General features: G+C 40.6%; 1 protein-coding gene across 1 annotated transcript in view; it reads left to right on the forward strand.

Annotated features, from left to right (window-relative positions):
* The window catches only part of LOC117990385 (uncharacterized), a 75,051-nt gene extending 54,019 nt beyond the window's left edge, over positions 1 to 21,032 (forward strand). The window contains exon 15 of the mRNA XM_034977819.2: positions 20,844 to 21,032. Coding sequence (XP_034833710.2) covers positions 20,844 to 21,032 — 189 coding nt within the window. The remainder of the gene's footprint in view (positions 1 to 20,843) is intronic.
* The last annotated feature ends 1,539 nt before the right edge of the window (positions 21,033 to 22,571 follow it).

Consider the following 22,571-nt stretch of genomic DNA (forward strand, 5'->3'; position numbering starts at 1 on the left):
TAGTAATAGGGTCCCGAAGGCCTCTGTAACCAGGGTGTCAACCCTTTGGGTACCCTAAAATCGTTTATGACCTATGTCCTCTTTATTTCAGACATCAGACATTGAACAGTTCACCAGTTTACACAACAAGTCCATTTAGTTTCTGATTAACTAGTCACCAGTAAACAGAGATTGCCATCTGACCGTCTGTAATCCGTTAAAAGCATACCGGATTAGACTAATACCACAGCTGAGTTAGGATGGTACAGTACGCTGCAGAAAGTAATGTACATCGGCCTTTAGAATGACATTTCGGCTTTGTAGAGCGTTGTCTCTGTCTCTCATACCTTTATGACGTTTTGTCGGTCTTAACGACAGCGACAACACTCTACAAATTTGCTATCTCCATCGATGGCTATCTCTCTTCTAACGGTCGATGTACATTACCAAGTATATGTTATTGCCTAGTGTCTACCAGAGGTTTGACTAAGCCGTCTAAACCAGGGTTGTTGCGGATGCCAATATTTTGACATCCGTGGATGCGGATGCGGATTATTAGAAGTTCACATCCGCGGATGCGGATGTCTGAATTAATGCGAATGTACCGCATTTGTGGATGCGGATGCGGATATCCGTAACACCCCTGTTGGGTACCATTGTACACTTTATAATTGGCCAATTAGCGAACGAAGAATAGCCGCCACCGCTAGCCCTCCCACTGCTAAACATGTTGGAAAAGCCGGCCACTAAGCAAGAACTACGCACCACCACCACGAAGATAAGCCGCCACCGCTATAGCCCTCCCACTGCTAAACATGCTGGAAAAGCCGGCCACTAAGCAAGAACTACGCACCACCACCACGAAGATAAGCTGCCACCGCTATAGCCCTCCCACTGCTAAACATGCTGGAAAAGCCAGCCACCAAGCAAGCAATACGACAAAAATCCCAATACAGCACCACAAAAATCCCAAAATACACTTACGTTTCGCTCCGACATCGGAGCATCCTCAGGAGATGCAGACTTGGGATGATGATTTGGGATTAGTGTGGTGAGGCGTAGTGGTGCGTATTGCTTGCTTGGTGGCTGGCTTTTCCTGCATGTTCAGCAGTGGGAGGGCGGGCGGTGCATATCGCATGCTGCATGTTGCACCATACAGATTTCATCTGTTTCAGCGGATTACAGCAAATTAAGCTTTTGATTCATTGTATATTCACAGATGTTTTTTTTTTACGCGATTTCAGCGATCAGCTGTTTGTAGGGTTACATTTGAGTTTTAAACAAATTCTTTAAGTATTATGAATACTACAATACTAAACACTAGCTGATGCCCGCGACTTCGTGCGCATTTAGGTTTTACAAATCCCGTGGGAACTTTTTGATTTTCCGCAATAAAAAAGTCTATAGCACTCTCCAGGTCTTAAAATATACCCATGTAAAAAAACTCGTCGATCCGTTGCTCCGTTGCGACGTGATTGAAGGACAAACTAACAAACCAATATACCAACAAACAAACACACTTTCGCATTTATAGTAGGGGTAGTGATTGTATTTCCTAGTTTATATTTAAAATATTTATATCCTACATAATTATTATGTTAGTTAACTACTATAGATTTTCAACTAACTATTATATTAATCTGAACCGTTATTAAGACTAGTTATAGGTGTATCACTTGATATCTAATAGGATAGTACTTAGCGTGCTCGCTGTATATACGATGGTTAATGCATTTGTGCTCACACAGCTGAAAGACAGCTTCCGCATAAAGGCCTGGGCATATCATCGTTATCATCATCATCCCTTGTAGGGACTTCCACACGCCACGGAATCCAGCGGCTCCCTGCGACTAATCTGATATCGTCGTTCACCTAGTGAGGGGTCTTCCAACACTGCGTTTTCCAATGCGAGGTCACCATTCCAGCACCCTGGGACCCCAATTGCAGCGGTGAGATATACCTGGGCATATTATACCAAGCAGCACTGCATAAAGTCAATTTGATCACTGCAGAAAGGCTGTATCCATGCTGGCAAGCTGTGATAGCCTAGTCGTTAGGACGTCCGCCGACCTCTGATTAGAAGAATCAGAGGTCGGGGGTTCGATCCCGGGAACTTTTCGGGGTTATGTGCGTTAGTAATAATTAAATATCACTTGTTATAACGGTGAAGGAAAACATTGTAACTTAGAGGTTGGTGCCCGGGATTAAAAATCTGACCTCCCGAATAGGAGAATTCCGTCACGCGTTTTGTTTGACTAAACCTCAAAACATAAGACTGTGGAGACTGGAGTACCTATACATTTAGATAAGTAGGTACAGTAGATACTCCTTTAACAGCGAATTAATCAGAGCCTCGAGGAAGTTGTAACACAGTTGTTAACATCACAGGTACAGGATGTAACCAGAACGCTGGCAAAAACGAAGACAGGTGATAGTACTGATGATTACTAATAATATGGTATAATATTATGGTATAATAATAAATAATAATAAATAATGTATGATACCACAAAAAAGGCGAAAAAATAAATAAAAAAATATCCTATATTTTGTAAAAGTTCCCGATATATACCTATTGCAAATAAAACATCTGACTTATTAGTATTGGATTGTGTTTAGGTAGTAGGTATAACAATAACGCTAAGTTTTTGCTAGCGTTCTGGTTACACCCTGTATACGTACTAATTTCGTCTTCGTCTATAATTACGAGTATGTCGAACGTTAGACGATATTGATAATTCGTATTATTGTTATTTTTGTTTTGATTTGTATGATTTTCTGTGCTAATTTTTTCAGTCAAAAAGCCATTTGATTTAGACAAGGACCTAGGAATTCCCTACTAGAAATTATGTCCGGCAGTGGACGTCTTTTGGATGATAATAGATGAACGTCTATCGGTTTTTGGTACCGACTAAGTGCCCTGCCCATTGCCACCTTCAGCTTCGTAACCCGCTGTGCTATTTCGACGGTGGAAACGGGCTAACCTGGCAAGAGTATGGCAGGAGAAAGTAGTCGGGCTAAAGTCGACTAAATACGTAAGTAAAGCCGGTTTCATCTACATGTATAATGGAAATCCCTCAACGATAATTTAAACGCTAAAACCTGTGACAAAACTTTATTACCTTAACTAATTCAAACCAAAACGGGTAAGTACCTACTGGAAAATTTGCCTCATCAGAGACGCCGAAATGTCTAGTGACTAGCATTATATAGTATCTAGATTTTATTGATACCTACATTACCGCGTTTAATTACACTGATGGATCCGAAGACCGCCCGGCCATTTGCTAAGTAAAATACCTGAATGATTAGCAAACGAGAGCAAGGGTTAGTATAAGATTTTACATTTCACCAAGATTGATAGAATTCGAGCGTCAAAACACTTCAGCGTTAAAGTAAAATGGACCTTAAAAGCCTTTGTTTAAAGCTGAAGTTCATCCGTATAGCTACAGCCAGTGCTCCAAGCGGAAACTTTGCGAAATTAAAATCGGCTATGCCTTCTGAATTTTCGACTTTAATCTAGGCTACCTTAGGTCCATTTTAGTCTAACGCTAGTGTATTTCAACCTTCGTATTCTATCACGAGATTCATCGTTGTTGAATAATTTTAAAAACATTATAAAAACCGGCCAAATGCGAGTCAGGCTCGCGCACCGAGGGTTCCGTACTACAGTCGTATTTTTTCGACATTTTGCACGATAATTCAAAAACTATGATGCATAAAAATAAATAAAACTCTGTTTTAGAATGCATGGGTAAAAGCCCTTTCATATGATACCCCACTTGATATAATTATATTACTACGAAAATTGATAATACTAATTATTAGACCACATTTTTTTTTTGTGTGATGTAACCCTAAATTCACGGTTTTCAGATTTTTCCCTTATGTCTGCTATAAGACCAACCTACCTGTCAAATTTCATGATTCAACGGGAAGTACCCTATAGGGTTCTTGACAGACCGACAGACAGACAGATAGACAGACAGACAACAAAGTGATCCTATAAGGGTTCCGTTTTTGGTACGGAACCCTAAAAACTGTCATAAAAATTATAAATACCTACTTCGTTGATTACATGTAAACTTTCTCATACTAAGTAAGTAACTAAGTACACAGAACGGCTTTGGTGGATGCAATGTGAACTGAATGTGAAATGACAGGCCGGAATCCTATTGGATACTTTGGATAGACCGATCGAGGAAGTCTGCAGGTACACTTTGTCTAATTTTGATTTCAGGCTTCCATAAAAACTATAAATATGCTTCGTTGGTGACATGTAAACTTTCTCATACTAAGTAGTAACTAAGTACACAGAACGGCTTTGGTGGATGCAATGTGAACAGGAATGCGTTGATTCACCGCCGTTGGAGCGGACAGGCCGGAATCCTATTGGTTACTTTGGATAGACCGATTGAGGAAGTCTGCAGGTACATTTTGTATAATTTAGATTTCAGGCTTTCATAAAAATTATAAATAAGCTTCGTTGGTGACATGTAAACTTTCTCATACTAAGTAGTAACTAAGTACACAGAACGGCTTTGGTGGATGCAATGTGAACAGGAATGCGTTGATTCATCGCCGTTGGAGCGGACAGGCCGGAATCCTATTGGATACTTTGGATAGATCGATTGAGGAAGTCTGCAGGTACACTTTGTATAATTTAGATTTCAGGCTAACATAAAATTATAAATAAGCTTCGTTGATGAAATGTAAACTTTCTCATACTAAGTAGTAACTAAGTACACAGAACGGCTTTGGTGGATGCAATGTGAACAGGAATGCGTTGATTCATCGCCGTTGGAGCGGACAGGCCGGAATCCTATTGGATACTTTGGATAGATCGATTGAGGAAGTCTGCAGGTACACTTTGTATAATTTAGATTTCAGGCTAACATAAAATTATAAATAAGCTTCGTTGATGAAATGTAAACTTTCTCATACTAAGTAGTAACTAAGTACACAGAACGGCTTTGGTGGATGCAATGTGAACAGGAATGCGTTGATTCATCGCCGTTGGAGCGGACAGGCCAGAATCCTATTGGATACTTTGGATAGATCGATTGAGGAAGTCTGCAGGTACACTTTGTATACTTTAGATTTCAGGCTTTTATAAAAATTATAAATAGGTACCTTCTTCATTGGTGATATGTAAACTTTCTCATACTAAGTAGTAACTAAGTACACAGAACGGCTTTGGTGGATGCAATGTGAACAGGAATGCGTTGATTCATCGCCGTTGGAGCGGACAGGCCGGAATCCTATTGGATACTTTGGATAGATCGATTGAGGAAGTCTGCAGGTACACTTTGTATACTTTAGATTTCAGGCTTTTATAAAAATTATAAATAGGTACCTTCTTCATTGGTGATATGTAAACTTTCTCATACTAAGTAGTAACTAAGTACACAGAACGGCTTTGGTGGATGCAATGTGAACAGGAATGCGTTGATTCATCGCCGTTGGAGCGGACAGGCCGGAATCCTATTGGATACTTTGGATAGATCGATTGAGGAAGTCTGCAGGTACACTTTGTATACTTTAGATTTCAGGCTTTTATAAAAATTATAAATAGGTACCTTCTTCATTGGTGATATGTAAACTTTCTCATACTAAGTAAGTAACTAAGTACACAGAACGGCTTTAATGGATGCAATGTGAACAGGAATGCGTTGATTCATCGCCGTTGGAGCGGACAGGCCGGAATCCTATTGGATACTTTGGATACACCGATCGAGGAAGTCTGCAGGTACACTTTGTCTAATTTTGTTTTCAGGCTTCCATAAAAACTATAAATATGCTTCGTTGGTGACATGTAAACTTTCTCATACTAAGTAGTAACTAAGTACACAGAACGGCTTTGGTGGATGCAATGTGAACAGGAATGCGTTGATTCATCGCCGTTGGAGCGGACAGGCCGGAATCCTATTGGATACTTTGGATAGATCGATTGAGGAAGTCTGCAGGTACACTTTGTATACTTTAGATTTCAGGCTTTTATAAAAATTATAAATAGGTACCTTCTTCATTGGTGATATGTAAACTTTCTCATACTAAGTAGTAACTAAGTACACAGAACGGCTTTGGTGGATGCAATGTGAACAGGAATGCGTTGATTCATCGCCGTTGGAGCGGACAGGCCGGAATCCTATTGGATACTTTGGATACACCGATCGAGGAAGTCTGCAGGTACACTTTGTCTAATTTTGTTTTCAGGCTTCCATAAAAACTATAAATATGCTTCGTTGGTGACATGTAAACTTTCTCATACTAAGTAGTAACTAAGTACACAGAACGGCTTTGGTGGATGCAATGTGAACAGGAATGCGTTGATTCACCGCCGTTGGAGCGGACAGGCCAGAATCCTATTGGATACTTTGGATAGATCGATTGAGGAAGTCTGCAGGTACATTTTGTATAATTTAGATTTCAGGCTTTCATAAAAATTATAAATAAGCTTCGTTGGTGACATGTAAACTTTCTCATACTAAGTAGTAACTAAGTACACAGAACGGCTTTGGTGGATGCAATGTGAACAGGAATGCGTTGATTCATCGCCGTTGGAGCGGACAGGCCAGAATCCTATTGGATACTTTGGATAGATCGATCGAGGAAGTCTGCAGGTACACTTTGTATAATTTAGATTTCAGGCTAACATAAAACTTTTCACGGCCCAACAGTTCAACCGATTTTGATGAAATTTGGTACAGAGTTAACTTACATCCCGGGGAAGGACATAGGCTACTTTTTATCCCGGAAAATCAAAGAGTTCCCACGGGATTATTAAAAACCTAAATCCACGCGGGCGAAACCGCGGGCATCAGCTGGTACTTTACTAAGTTTAAATTTTAATAAACAGTTCCTGCCACCCCCTCACCGGCTAAAATCTGAATTTTAATTACAAAAAGCCTTATTTTTGTTAACAAGATGAAAATCCCACGCAGTACAATGTTCCAGCTTCCTTAAATTATTTGGATCGAACATAAAAACGGGTATTTAAAAAAAACACTCAATTGCGAGTCGGACTTTCACAAGAAGGGTTCCGTACCATCGTACAAGGTTATACAGTGCGACAAGGCTCTTTTGGCGTTGTCGTCAAGTGTCCCCTTTGTTCTTGTTTGAATATTCTAGGTACACCTTTGTTCTCCAACAGCACCCCTGTCAATGTTATTCAAGTGCCAAGAGAGCCTTATCGCAATGTACATTTATGAAGAACACTGCAAGTTAACGAATGACTGCGCCATCTATATGTGATTTAGTAAATTAAATGTTTCGCGAACACTTTTTTTTGTGATGTAACACAAAGTCACGGTTTTCGGATTCTTTTCTTTAATCGTCATCATAACCACAGAGCACGGATCTCCTCTCAGTATGAGAAGGGTTTGGCCATAGTCCACCACGCTGGCCAAGTGCGGATTGGATTTTTTGCTTTACTTGTGTTAAAAGACCTAGGTACGTCTACCTGCCTTTCATGATTCTAGGTCAACGGGAAGTACCCTAGATAGGTTTCTTGACAGACACAACGGACAGACGCACAGACAGACAGACCACAAAGTTATCCTAGGGTTCCGTTTTTGCCTTTCGCGGTACGGAACCCTAACAATGTCTTATTTGCTCAATTTCATTTGCTTGTTGATAATTACACTATGGCAGTTACATTGTAAATTTTACTTTATTTTGTAAAGCATAAGAGTTATTTTTGATTGTGACTAGTCTTGGCGATAAACTCCCACTTTGTGACAAAACAAACAAATACTTAATCAGGACAACAAGACGGCTTAATTAAAACTCCGAAACGAATACACGCGAATAAATTAAACTATAGCGATTTTAAGTCGTTCAAACATTTTATTGACGTACATAATACGTCGACTTTATGGTGCATATATAAATAAATAAATCATTTATTGTTCCAAAGCGTTGGTACAAGTATAAGAATATTTTTCCGAAATATTATCGCGACAAAAGACTTCCTTAAGAAATAAGTTTATAATATTTAAATTTTAAATACTTATCTAGAATTTATTTCTTAGTAGGTAAATCAAGGCATCAATGTTTAATTCAGAGATAGGATACCTTACCTATAGTACGTGAAGGTGCTGGAATGGCGACCTCGCACCGGAAGACGCAGCGTTGGAAGACCCCCCACTAGGTGGACGGACGGCATCAGACGAGTCGCAGGTTTCAGGCGGCGCAAGACAGTGGCGTGTGGAAGTCCCTACAAGAGACCTATGTCCAGCAGTGGACGTCTATCGGTTGATGATGATGATGAGTACGTGACAGGTCGAGATGGTAATCGGGATCGAGCGCGGGCGTGCAGACCGTCCCCCGCCCCATACCCCGATTGCCATCTCAACCTGTCGCGTACTATACCTTTAGGGTTTCTCAAAAGAAAAAAGTAACCCTTATAGGATCACTTTGTTGTCTGTCTGTTTGTATATCTGTCTGTCCCTCTCTCCGGCCACGGTGATAAGGACAAAAAATAATAATTTTGTCACGTTCTAATAAGAGCTTAAATGCATTTAGCCATATCGCTTTAACAGTAAAGATATGATTCTGAACCACGCTGCACGCAGCAGTGCTGCCGCAACAGTCCTGTCACCAGCTGTCACAGTCCTGTCGCGGCACTACATTGGTCCCCATACAATCTCTATAAGCTTACATGACATTACATTCCGAGCTAGGCAGCAATGTCGCGGCAGCAATGTAGCGGAACATTGCTGCAAAGCTCGGAATGTACCTAATGTCAATTCAATTCAATTCCCAATTATTGGCTTTTAGGTGTGCCAGCTGGGCACAGAGTGTTTCGCCAGTGTCACGTTTATGGAGAAGGCGTACCTAATGTCATGTAAGCTTATAAAGATGGTATGGGGACCAGTAGTGCCGCGACAGCACTGTGACAGCAGGTGACAGCAATGTTGCGGCAGCACTGCTGCGTGCAGCGTGGTTCGGAATCATACCTTTAGAGTCACATTAGGGCTACTTCTACAGGTATTTGTTCTGAGGGTTTATTCATGTTAAGTATATCTAAAGCTTAAAAAAATTTAATAATATGAATAAAGAAGAAGCAGCAGTAAAAATAATTATAATAAATACATGCTCAGTCCCTTTATATAAACGCGCATTTAAATTTTTATCGAGGGTCCGAAATTTAATTCCTCTGCCCACGCGATTCTGCGTTTCTTATGCAAAATTAAGAGCGAATTGTGGCTCATTAGCAACGCTTAGGTCGCTTAACGTCTTAATTTGAATTCGTTACGATAAAAAGTTGAAGGTTTTTGAACGCGATGAGGTCCTTGTTGGTCTCTTTTGGGGATTCCATAGGGCGTTGATTCGCTGAAAGGTCGATAACCCGCGTTTATTATTTTGTTTGTGAATTTTATTACAGTTTACTTGTTTTTTTTTTAAAAAAAACCTCAAGACTTTTAATCCTTACTCTATTGTCTTATAGCCACAACCACCACCACCAGTCTTATTGCAGCCAAACGCTAGTCTATAAATTAAAAAAAAAAACTAGCATATGCCGGTGACTTCGTCCGCGTGGACTACACAAATTTCAAACCCCTAGGGGGTTGAATTTTCAAAAATCCTATCCGAGTGGATGTCTATGCCCTGCATGCCGCATTTCAGCCCGATCTGTCCAGTATAGTTTGAGCCATGTTTGAGCTGTAAATTGATAGATCAGTCAGTCACTTTTAGGTATAATAATATATTTAGATGTAAATTATGCCATTGACAGACGATATCAAACGAGACGCTGGGAGCCACTGCGCTGGAATTCAAGCGGCCCAAGACCGTGTGGAAGTCCTTACAAAAGACCTAAGTCCAGCAGTGGACATTTTGCAAGTAAAGAAATTAAAAACCGGCCAAGTGCGAGTCAGGCTCGCGCAATGAGGGTTCATGTCAGCTATAAGATCTACCTACCTGCCAAATTTCATGATTCTAGGTCAACGGGAAGTACCCTGTAGGTTTCTTGACAGACAGACGGACAGACAGACAGACAACAAAGTGATCCTATAAGGGTTCCGTTTTTCCTTTTGAGGTACGGAACCCTAAAAATGAAAGAAAGTAAAGGAACAACAAGTGGGCTTAACACCTTAACTACCTAATTTTTATTAATTTATACCTAAGCAAGTTAGATAAGCTGTACGTGATAGCCTAGTTGGTTAGGACGTCCGCCTTCTAATCAGAGGTCGTGGGTTCTAGCCCGGGCACGCACCTCTGACTTTTCAGAGTTATGGTATGGACAGGGCCATTGAACAAACAAAATGGCACCGACTCATTGGTGCTGTAGCACCAATGCAATCTCAGTGACGTCTGGATTTCAAACGAGTCGTTCATTTAGTATCTAAGAGGTTGCGCTGATTTATTTGGTTCCAAAACCGTGAAAAATTTTGTTCGCTTGGACATAATTATCATCCATACTATATAATTATAAATGCGAAGGTGTGTCGGCGTGGGTTTAGGTTTTTAAAAATCCCGTGGAAACTCTTTGATTTTCCTATGTTACTCTTCATCCTTTCAACTAAAAATCAAGCCAATAATTAGGGACAAACAAACAAACACACTTTCCCATCCATACTCCATACTATAATATTATAAATGCGAAAGTGTGTCTGTCTGTCTGTCTGCTTGCTTTTCACGGCTCAACCGTTCAATCGATTTTGACGAAATTTGCAACCCGGGGAAGGCTACTTTTTATCCCGGAAAATTTAAGAATTCCCACAGGATTTTTAAAAACCTAAATCCACGCGTACGAAGTCGCGGGCATCAGCTAGTGTCATTTTTATCGATGGTTTTAGGTAATTAAATATAACTTGCTTTAACGGTGAAGGAAAACAACGTGAGGAAACCTGCATGCCTGAGAGTTCTCCATAATGTTGTCAAAGGTGTGTGAAGTCTACCAATCCGCACAGGGCCAGCGTGGTATACTATGGCCAAACCGTGTGTGAGCCGGCGACAGGTTGATCATGATGATGATGAAGCTAGATAAATATTTGCACCAGTGTGGGTGTTGTGTGCGTTTCGTATATAGGTACAGTCGGCAAACAAATTAATTCGCTGTTTAGATTTTAATTTGGCGTGGGATTATGTTAATAGTATTTGTTGGAACGATTAAAGTAGGAAGATTGTAGTTAGTTGGCCTTTCGTTTCGTTGGGAAATCCTGTTTAGGAAACATGTACCTACCTATCATCGTGATCATGATCAACACATCGCCGGCCCACTATTGAGCACGGGGCTTTTGTTACAATGAGAAGGGCTTAGGCCATAGTCCACCACCACCTACTCATGTGGCTGGCCAAAGTTGAATTAGCAGACCTCACAGACCTTTGAGAACTTTATGGAGAACTCAGACATAGAGGTTTTCTCACGATGTTTTCCGTTAAAAAGTAATATTTAATTTCTCAAAACGCACATATGACACAACTCCGAAAAGTTTATATCCGGGATATTATCTTTGAATTATCAAAAACCAACCAATCACCGCTTCTTATCATACTATTCATTAAAATTAAAGATGTTGTAGAGGTGTAAGACTTCTTCTTATAATACACTAGCGGATACCCGCGACTTCGGATGAGATGGACCTTTAAAAATCCCGTGAGAACTCTTTGATTTTCCGGGAGGATTTTAAAAAGTAGCCTATGTCTTTGCCTGGGATGTAAGCTACATACCTCTGTACCAAATTTCATCAAAATCGGTTAAACTGTTTGGCCGTGAAAAGCTAGCAGACAGACAGACACACTTTCACATTTATAATATTAGTATAGATTACAAAGGATTGAATCCGAAAATAGAATTGGAGATCGCTGTAAAATAGAGTAGATACTTAGCCAAACTATCTTGCCGTAATTTTCCGCAATTTAGTCGTCCTAAGGCTTTTTAAATGAAGATATCGGAGCCTGAGGGAGGCTAAACACCGTCCAATTAATTAGTGAAACGCAATCGTGATAGCCTGAGCTGCTATTAATCAGACTGAGATCGATCTGATAATAAGGACAGAGTACCGGTTGGTTCCACTTTGGCTCCTTGTAAAAGCAGTTAGTTTTGCATAAGTATCTGCAGAACCCATACTAATGATTTTAAGCTTATTTCGTTTTTTTTTTTAAATAGAGATAGCGAGCAAACGAGCAGGCGGGTCACCTGATGTTAAGTGAACATTTGCAGCACCAGAGAAACCGCCGATGCATTGCCAGCTTTTAGGAATTTGTTGGTCCGCCCCTTGAATAACCCCATATTGTAATCTAAAGAGAACACCGCCGAAGGGAGTTGCTTCCTTCTGGCAAAAAGGATCTGGCACAACGGGCGGTCGAAGTGCTCCAGAAATCCAGGTGGTGAGGGTGGAATTGATTGCGGTGGCGTGCGGTGCGGTTGTAGAAAAAGGAGGGTGGAATGAGATCAAACAACGGTGTGGTTAGTGGTTTAACGACGTACTATAATGTAGATATCGGGTACATACTCGTACCACGATTAAGGGATGATTAATGCAAACACGTGGCGGACGCTAGCCGTGCCACTTACGAGGCGCGGACGAGGCACGGATTCAAAACATCACGAACATTTTACTTATATGGAGCAGTTCATGCTTCACCGTGTGGCGTCCCTGCGTATGGCAGTTTTTATTAATCACATACCTACCCGTTTGGTTTCCACATGGCATCGTACCAGAACTCTAAATCGCTTGGTGGCATGGCTTTGCCAGACCAGAGAAAATTTGGAAATTATAAAATTCAAAATTTCCCCTGCCAAAAATGGAACCCGGGCCCTCCCACTAATAAGGCCACAGCGCTCATCACTACCCCAGGGAGGTCGTCAATCATAAGAACCAATAGGTAACCAATAAGAATGTACCCTTTCGCCGATGTCATCGGCCCATAGCTAGATGAATATGTACCATAGTAATAGATGGTCAGTGTAATACCGGGACCATACCAGGACAGAAGCCTGCCGTGCAACAAGAACAAAAGCTATTAGGATTTGATGACGCTCAAAATTAATTAATTATTGTACTATAAGTCAAATTATCACAAACTAGCTGTCGTTCTAGTTTTGATCGGATCTCATTCATTAAAATTCTTCCTTAGCGGGATAGAGCTATGGAAAACTTACCTATATACGGGTATGAGGCGGGGGACACCCCGCACAGCCGCATGTCACCCGCGCTATCCCGCACTGTGTGGATGTGCGGGGTGTCCTCACGGTGATTGCTATCTCGACCTTTCGCGTACTATATATGCCAAGTTCCTAGTCCCAGCGCTGTTATTATGTCAGTCAGTCAGTCAGTCAGTTTGTCTTTTTATACATAATCATCATCATGATCTCCTTGTCACCTGCAGCTACTACTGAGGATGGGGTTTCCTTTCAGATTGTGAAGGGCTTAGGCCATAGTCTGCCACGCTGGCCCAGTGCAATGAATATGTACCGCAGTAATAGTTAAGTAGATGGCCAGTGTAATACCAGTACAGAAGCCTGCCGGTGCAACAAGAACAAAAGCTATTAGGACTCGATGACTATAAGATTAAATAATAATTGTAAATTTTAGTACATAGGACGTATGGTATTGATTCTGAGCACATGCTGAGCACACTTATATTTTAGAGTATGCGCATCCTCTTCTTACTAACGTACTATGAAAAGGACAGACACAGTTTGACAATGTGGCTAATTTTTTCTGTTCCGTGCTAATTCCGTTGTACACAATTTCTAAACTAAACTGAAATGACACGTCTAAATCTATCGCTATTCCTTTCATTATGTTGCTTGCGGAAATGGAAAGCACTAGTTTTAGACCTGTTAATTTAGTTTAGTTTAGAGATTGTGTACAAGAGAATCGGCCCCAGTTTTAAATTTAATTTAGAGCTGTCAAACCTCGTGACTTTTACGTTACGTTAAGTAGCGTACACTAACATTTAGCCTTTAAATCTAAAATTCATGAACTCATGAACGATAAAAAACTGTAAAGCGAAGCAGAATAAAACAAAAAAGAGCCCCATTCTATTAACACTTTCGACCCGAAAAAACGAGAGTTGAATGCGATTCAGTACGGGCTATCATTTATTATCATAAGAGCTTAAACCTTTCCACGTAATTGACTGTGATAGACAGACGGACAGATAAGTCGACCCGTCACGAATTCGCATTCGGATTTTTTGAGCCGTATACTCGTATACTTAATATAGAATTTAAAAGATAATCTCCCTTACAGACGGTACTACGTTTTTGAATTGACCTTTCGCCTATTTGAATTGAAAATAAATTTTAATTGATCAGTGTTGCTTTACTGACTGACTGATCACTATCAAAAGTATTAATAAGATTTAAATTAGAGGATCCAGATAGGTATAACTTACCTACTACTTAATTAGAAATCGGGAAAAAACCAATTTACTGCATCTTAAAGCTTATTCTAAATTAGTTTTCCCTGAATCCAACTCATTATAAAAAACTAATTATCACAAAACAGAAAAACTCAATTTTCTTGTTGTACTTATAATACTTTATAGAATACTAGCGGCCCGCCCCGACTCCGCCTGAGTTGAACAATGTAAATACATAGCCTAAGACCATCTGGAAGTGATCTGGAATAGTTTCAATTGGTGAAAGATTTTTTTCAAATAGGTGCAGGTGTCAATAGTCAATAATCAATAGTTAAATAATTTATTTAAAATCCATCCATCCATACTGATATTATAAATGCGAAAGTGTGTCTGTCTGTCTGTCTCCTAGCTTTTCACGGCCCAATAGTTTAACCGATTTTGATGAAATTTGGTACAGAGTTAGCTTACACCCCGGCGAAGGACATAGGCTTTTATCCCGGAAAATTAAAGAGTTCCCACGGGATTTCACACTCTAAATCCGCGCGGATGAAGCTAAAGGCATCAAACAGATAGTAAGTACGATACGGTAAACAAACACAGTATTATTAAGAGGATAGACCCTAAAGTCTAACGGAATACCATTAAAATTCCTAAGGCTCAAACAGCACACCTAACTAGTGTGGCTCACTCACCGAGCCTCGTCTTATAAGCGACTGCTCACAATAAAGATATAAATCAGCCGCTGAGAGCTGAATAAAATCGCTTATATCTCCCCTTATCGCTCGATCGCTTGCTCCTTTAATATTATACCCATATACAGGTGCTCTTTGAATAAATAGATAATGTAAAATGTTGTATTGCGGAAGTGCATGATATACAAGAAACCAAAAGCTTCATTTGCTATAATCCGCTGAAACAGCCAATCTGTATGGTGCAATATACAGCATGCGACATGCACCGTCCCACTGCTAAACATGCAGGAAAAGCCAGCCATCCAAGCAAGCAATATGCATCACCAGTGCAACACCACACAAATCCCCCAAAACGCACTTGTCAACAAAACGTGCGTCAAGTACTTGAAGGCTTCGAGTGGAACTTTTTTAAGCTGTGATCTTTTGTTAAGGTAGAGACTTGGTTTAAGGTGACGCAGGACGCTCGACCGAAATTGGCAGCGCACGTGGGTAACATGTTTGCTTTTCACTTGACATTGTACGAGAAAGTTGAGAGGCACGATGATTTTCACCGAAATCAAGCGCGCGAAAAGGGTTTAGGAAAAGTATTTTTGAGAAAAAACTGCTGAATTTATGTTTGCAAGGTAAAGTTATTTCAACTAATGAATAAATAAACTACGTCTAATGATAAATTGTTTTAGAATTTTCATATCCCTAATCTTATTTATTTACGCCCAAAGTTGTCATTAATTTAGTGTTAAAATAGGAATCTTTTGAGCCTCGTAACTTTTAAATCAATATTTTTTTTAATGTTTTATATATCAATAAACCTAGATAATGACGAGATAAATCGATATAATTCTTAGTTTTGTGCGTACAATATCGAATATTGTTGTAATTTCCCTCCTACGTTTGTATGAAGAAAGCACCGAACTGAGTCCCCTTAAGAACCGTCACATCTCTGTCTAGATAATAATATAATAATATAGTCTGAAGAAGAGACATGTGTCTACGCCACATCCGTTTCATGTTCTCACCTTGGCGAGTAAGTAGGCCAGTTTATTGTAAAAAACTGTATTACTAATGTAGTGAAAGTAACATAAGATCACAAATAAGATTTTATAATTATATTTATTGACGCTGGTTCCCTGGGAACGGGGACGGGCGCTAATGTGGGACGCAACTTGCGTTGACACATTGGCCCCGTGTCATATCAGGAAGACAGCATCAAGACCGGGAGCCGCAGCAGAAACAGCTGAAAACGGCAAGCGGCGCAAGTATGCCTCTCTTATAGAGAGTTACATTTTTGTGCCGTTTGCCGTGGAGACCCTGGGGCCATGGAGTCTTAGTGCTAAAAATTTTTTACGAGACATTTCACCGCGATTAATAGCCTCAACTGGTGACAGAAGGGCTGGCTCATTTTTTGCGCAGCGGATCAGCCTGGCTGTCCAGCGCAGAAATGCAGCCAGTATTCTTGGCACCATTCCACGCGGTCATGATTTATATAGTAATTAGATAAGGCTAGCTTTAAGTTTTATTGTATTAAAAAAAAAAAAAAAAAATATTATAATAGGTTGAAACATGAAAAAAAAAAAAAACAAATAAGATGTATTTATGAGAAAAGTTCTAAAATCACTAGAGTATCAATATCGACTACCCACGTAGGGACGCAGTTTTATTAGCTCTTTGACTTTTAGTCTATCCATAATTCTGAAATAAAATATATCTACCTAATAATAATAGAGAAACCTTTCAATTCCATCCACTTATAGTAAATACCCACTTAAAGTAAATCCTCGTAAAGTAAATCTCTAACTAACCAGTCCATTAAATTTATCACGAAAATTTATAAAAGCTAACTGTTATGATACATCGTAAGCCTTTTCATGAAGCAGCCATTTCGGTGCGCGCTCAGCAAAATAAATCCGTTGCACAAAACCTGGGTGGCTGTAAAAATAATAAATTCTCGGAACATCCTGTGTACGACCAACTTGCCTGAAGCAGTCGGTGTCCACTATAGTGCAAAAGCGTAATTTCTAACGCAGTATACAGAACAGTTTTAGCTTTTGTATCTTCGTGGGTGAATCGATGACAAATAATTTACTGCTGTACTCTAGAATAAACTGTAGTTGGTAATTTAATGGTGTAAACGTTAGTAAACATTGATACTGTACTGAATTAATACAGGAATTTTTGTTGTTTTAGTAGTCTTATAGGTGCCGTTTTTATTATCTTGATTTTTTCTGACTAACTTAAGGCATGTCTGGATCATTCCCTAAACGGAAATCGAACCTGAAATCTCTGGTTTAAAGTTTAAATCCCACCGCTGCACGCTAAACCAAAAAGGTTATCAAGGACGTCAAACATTTCCAAATATTCCGTCGCTTGGAATTGTCTACTAGAAGTTTCCACTGCTATTTGTCCCCAAAAACCCCGTTTGTCCCTTTTCGCGGTCTCATTTCGCCCTGTAAGTTAATATTTTAACTTAACCCTTGCTCAATGTCCTTCCGAAATTAGGGTTTAACCAAACAATACGCGGTGGGACCGAACCATGCAGTCAGTGCGGTAACGCTTTCTATCCGCTTTGCATCTTCGGTTGCGCGCGACATCGACAGTAATTAAGCCTCATTCAGCTTTTGCATCTTATGAAGACGTGCGATAATGTTGAAAATTAAGCCTCATTCAGGAAGACACGGGGCGTAACGCGGTGCGTTGTGCGGCGCGTGGCGCGGCGAAGTTAAATGCTGTTCCATGCAGAAGCATTGTCATGCGTTTGTTTTGATGATTGCTCGCGGTACGCAGTAAATACTGCCCCGTGTGTCGCAACTTTGCCAGTCGCGTACCCCATGGCGTGTGCATGGTGCGTGAGGGGTAGGTTGGTTTTTGTGCGGGGTTACTCGTGAGTCGTGTGCCACTGCGGACAGCGCAGCGGGAATAGCTGCGGGCGCCGCCACCCACTTCTCCATGAACGAGCCTTAGTACAGCCTAATGCGCACTTAGCCGTGTAAACGCTTTTCAAAGTCAAAGTCAAGTCAAAGTCAAATGATTTATTCAAAATAGGTAATAAATTACTCTTATTGATTGTCTGGTATAGTGTTAGATTTGTAAGATAATATAGTGGTGATAATTATAACGCAAACTTAAAACTAAAGCTACGAGGGTTCCAAACGCGCCCAGGTCTGAGAAGAGCCCACAACAAACTCAGCCGGGTATTCTTTTTATTATCACCACTTTACAAATTTATTGAAACTTATTAGAACTATCACAAAGTCGTTAAGCAACTCATTCCCAAGCTTGCTTATCATTTAAATAATCCTTTACATTGTAATAGGATTTTTCAATTAGTTTACGTTTTATGAAAACTTTGAACTTGTTGAGAGACATCTCCAATAAATCTCATCTTTAATAATAGTTCCTTGTTTTTTCCTCTATAACTATTACAACTTCAGTAGTAGGTGTCTGCCTCATTAGTCTAGTGGTAAGCATGTTCGACTGCAGATGACAATATTTTGAGTTCGATTTCCGGGTCGAGTCAGAAAAAGTTAGGTAAGTTTTGGTTGGCAGTGTTTCACCCCTGTGCCACAGAGTTCACGAAAAAAGAGTGAGGGAATGGAGATTGAGTTGTTTTTGCGCACACATTTGTGCACTATAATATCTCCCACGCAGTTGACTAATATGATCTCTATGAATGACCATTGGGCGCCGTGGCCTGAATTCTTTAGAGAGGATAACTTATTCAGAGTAAATACTGTTACGCGCTGTGTGTGTTTCAAGCTTTAACGCAAAGCGTGACATTTTCGAGGCTCTTAATTTATTGAATTGCGGACCCTGATTGCTGATTTCAACGGTTTGGCATCCATTATTCCAATTGGATTTCTATGTTTTTCATTAATTCAATTATCATTTTATTTCAGCTCTAATCGGATTCGGTTTGAACTCAATCCTTCTTTTTAAATATTTATAAGCACGAAGTTTGCGTCACTATTTATACGTACAATCTAATTTTATGGAAAAGTGACAATCCCAAATTTTCGCTTATTCTTTTAATTTTACAGGTTGTGCAGAAAAATTAGTGTAATGCTTTCTGGATTAATCACTTACCTGTGATTGCAGCCAAGCGCTGGCCAATCAGCATCATCATTGTCATCCTATGGACTTTCACTGTTGGAGATAGGCTTTCTCTTATGAGTGCCACCGCGTAACAAATCCGGTCCGCAGTCTTCCTCGACCTCCAATCTCTTCATGGTGATACTAGTGCGCCCCACCTATGCTTACTAGTATGCGATCTCCACTTTATACCTGAGGTATTATGAACGTGCGAACTGAGTAATAAATCATCACAATCATAGGGTTGTGAGAGTGCCGCAGAAGTCGTTATCGATGAATAGATTCCGTTCGGACGCAAGTAGCTGGTAGATAATTTTGTATTGTTTCCGCTCGCTCTTTATAACCTGTTATACTTATCTTTTTTTACTGTTTGTACAGCAGAGCATCATGTTCCAGTTCCATAAGGCCTGTAAGTGCGAGCGAGAGGTCTGATAAAAATGATTTCTGCACCAGTTCGCACGTTCATAATGGCTCAGGACTTTCGGCTCCAACGGCCATCGCCCCTACGACAAGCATGACCTGCCCATTGCCACTTCATCAGCTCACTAATTAAAAAGACGGGTCATGCCAAACAATGCGAAATAAAAAGCTAAGTTAAAAAGATTCCTTTATAAAATAAATAGAACAATACAATAATGTAGCGAAATTTACTTCAAGGGAAAATCAACAGCTTTGATTAAAACCATTACTCATGATTTAAACAAGAGGAGAAAGCTGTAAACATTCGGCCTATTCAAATAAATTTCAACAAAATACTCAGTAGGGTATAATTCTAGTAATTTATATTATGAGTATCTTGTCTTATGAGTATCTTCCATTTACTAGAAGGATATAAATTTAAATTTCATTAAAATAATGATAGATGTTGCCCGCGATTTCACCCGCGAGGATTTAGGTTTTTTTTGAATCCGTGGGAAGTCTTTAATTTTCCGGGACAAAAAGTAGCCTATGGCTGTCCCTGAGATGGAATGATAAGGATCTTGGCTTAGATTTACACAATTAACTTCGCTTGTTTGGGATGCAACTTGTGTAGACACTTTAGCTGCATCCCACATTCAGGCGACCTCCTCTATGGCGGGTGCAGCGGCCATCAGCGCCGAACAGGCCAAGAGGCGCAAATATGAAAACCTCGATGGGAGCTTCGTATTCGTGCCTTTTGGTGTGGAGACCTTGGGGCCGTGGGGCCCGGGGGCTCGAGCTCTTTTTGAAGAAATTGCGAAAAGAGTTATCGAGTCAACCGGGGACCCGAGATTAAAGGTAATTAATTAAGATTAATTATTAATTAAGATTATTATTAATTAGATTTAATTTAATTTATTTTAGTTTTAATTTAATGTTGTTTTTTTTTAGATTTAAGTTAATAATAGTATAATTACTTCTATGATAAAAATAAATAAAATATATATTAACTTCAAGCAAAATGAGGTTATCGAATACAAAAGCATAAATAAATCCTCGGAAGAATTGAATACTAAGGTCTTATCTCCGATTTCGAGTGCCTACCTACAGAATTATCGGTCAAAAGAAAATGTAAAGAAATTCTTGATACAATATGTTGACGCAGTGTGAGTGATGTTATTTCGCAAAAAGCATCGAAAACACGGTCGTAAATATGATCGCGAATTTGATATAGCAATAAAAACGTTGTTGCGAGGTGTTTTAAGTTTTAACGTATCTGTTAATGCTGTGTGATGTCGTAAAGCTGGTATTGTGTCTTTACTTACGTGGGTATTTTTGGTATTTATTTTGTATGCCAACAATTGTGAGAGTATTCCATACGCTTGCAACGATGACGTAACGAGGCGGCCAACGGGACGGGCCGCGCGTCATCGCTGCGAGAAACTTCGAGAAGCTTCACTGCCCCGCTACCCGCGCCGCGCGTACGCCCCGCGCGCGCCTAGCACACCACCGTCACCGCGCCGGCTTGCCTGCCTGCAGCCGGCTATAAATAGCTGAGCCCGTCCACGGACAGGCAGTCCACTCGTGACTGTCTGGGGCGCTCGGCCTGATCTTAATCGTGGGTCGATACCAGACAGTTCTCGTGGGTACTGGGGGTGCTAGTCATACCTCGGCTTCAGAAGCCAGGCTTGCGTAGCATCACCGTCCGCCACTCCCCCCTCGTCCCCTCGTAAGTGCCTTCCGCGCACACCCCGCGTCCCGCGTAAGCAGCCGACGGCGGCTGACAGTTCGCGAATCAAACCTGGCAGTGTTGCCCGCTGCCAGGGGAAAATCTCCCCGGCTCCCTCAGAGCCGGTGCGGTAGCAGATAAGGATAGAATATGTATATTAATTATTAAGGGAATAAAACATAGTTATTGTCCGTGTTACCAATGTTTAATTTCTAATCTCCCCACAAAGTAGGGAAAATCTCGAATATAGGTTCGAACCCTATTTTAATGTAGGTAGTGAAGACGCGCTGAGGCCCAGGCGCCTTCCACTACGTTACATTTGGCGCCCAACGAAAAAACCCATCCGTTTGGGGTTTCGCGACGCGGAAAGCTAGATCGCGCCACGTCCGTAACCCGCATAAAATAAATAGGCACGCACTGAACGTACGCAGTGGTGTCACCGGTATAGGGCGAACCATCTAGAAAGCATAGCACGCTTAAATACCGTAGATTTTTCGTGGCACTACTTAGAAACGGATATAAACCCTCCAAGTGGTCCACTCGCGACTATCTGGGGAGCTCGGCCTGATCTTAATCGTGGGCCGACACCAGGTGGTACCTGTGGACGCTGGAAAAAACCCTGGCAACAAAGTCAGCTAGTGACCACTCAGGAAGCTCGGCCTGATCGTAATCGGGGTGCCGATACTGAGTGGGAACTCGCAGACACTGGAGACACTAGCCGCCCCGAAGGGGACGACTAGCTTCACCGGTTGTTCAGGGTTGGTCATAAGGGTAAATATCTGGCCGGGAGTATTAAAAATAAAGTAACCACGCGAATAGAAAATTGAAACCCGCACACAGGATACCTATTCTTAAAGAAAAAGGATAGACATCCCGTCGAGATAAACAAAAGCGCTCGAAAATTCAGAGGGGAAGAATTAGGGACCGGGAGCGCCCCAAAGGCAAACCGTTAGCAGCGCGTAGGCGCTAATAAATATAAATAAATAATACAGTCCGCGAATTGGAAACAGAAGAAACGTAGACAGTAGAATAAACTCTAAAATAGTAGAAATAAGTTAAACAGATAGCTAGGAAGAAGATTTTTTTTAACAAGATATAGTACTTAGTAAGCCGAGTAAGAAAATACAATAAAACCCAAGATAGTATAAATAAAGTAGATAGTAATTACTAACAAACGAACAAGAACAAAAACATGCCCACAGCTTGGATATACAAACTTAACAAACAAGAACTGACCGAAGAATTAGAAACCAGGAATATCGAAGTCCCAACCACAAGTACAGTAGAGGAACTACGCAAACAGTTGGCACAGATAATCAAGACCGAGGACGAAACATCTCAAGAGAGTAACATGTCGAGCGAAAGCG

This window comes from Maniola hyperantus, chromosome 18 (assembly GCF_902806685.2).
Source record: "Maniola hyperantus chromosome 18, iAphHyp1.2, whole genome shotgun sequence".
Classification (NCBI taxonomy): Eukaryota; Metazoa; Arthropoda; class Insecta; order Lepidoptera; family Nymphalidae; genus Maniola; species Maniola hyperantus.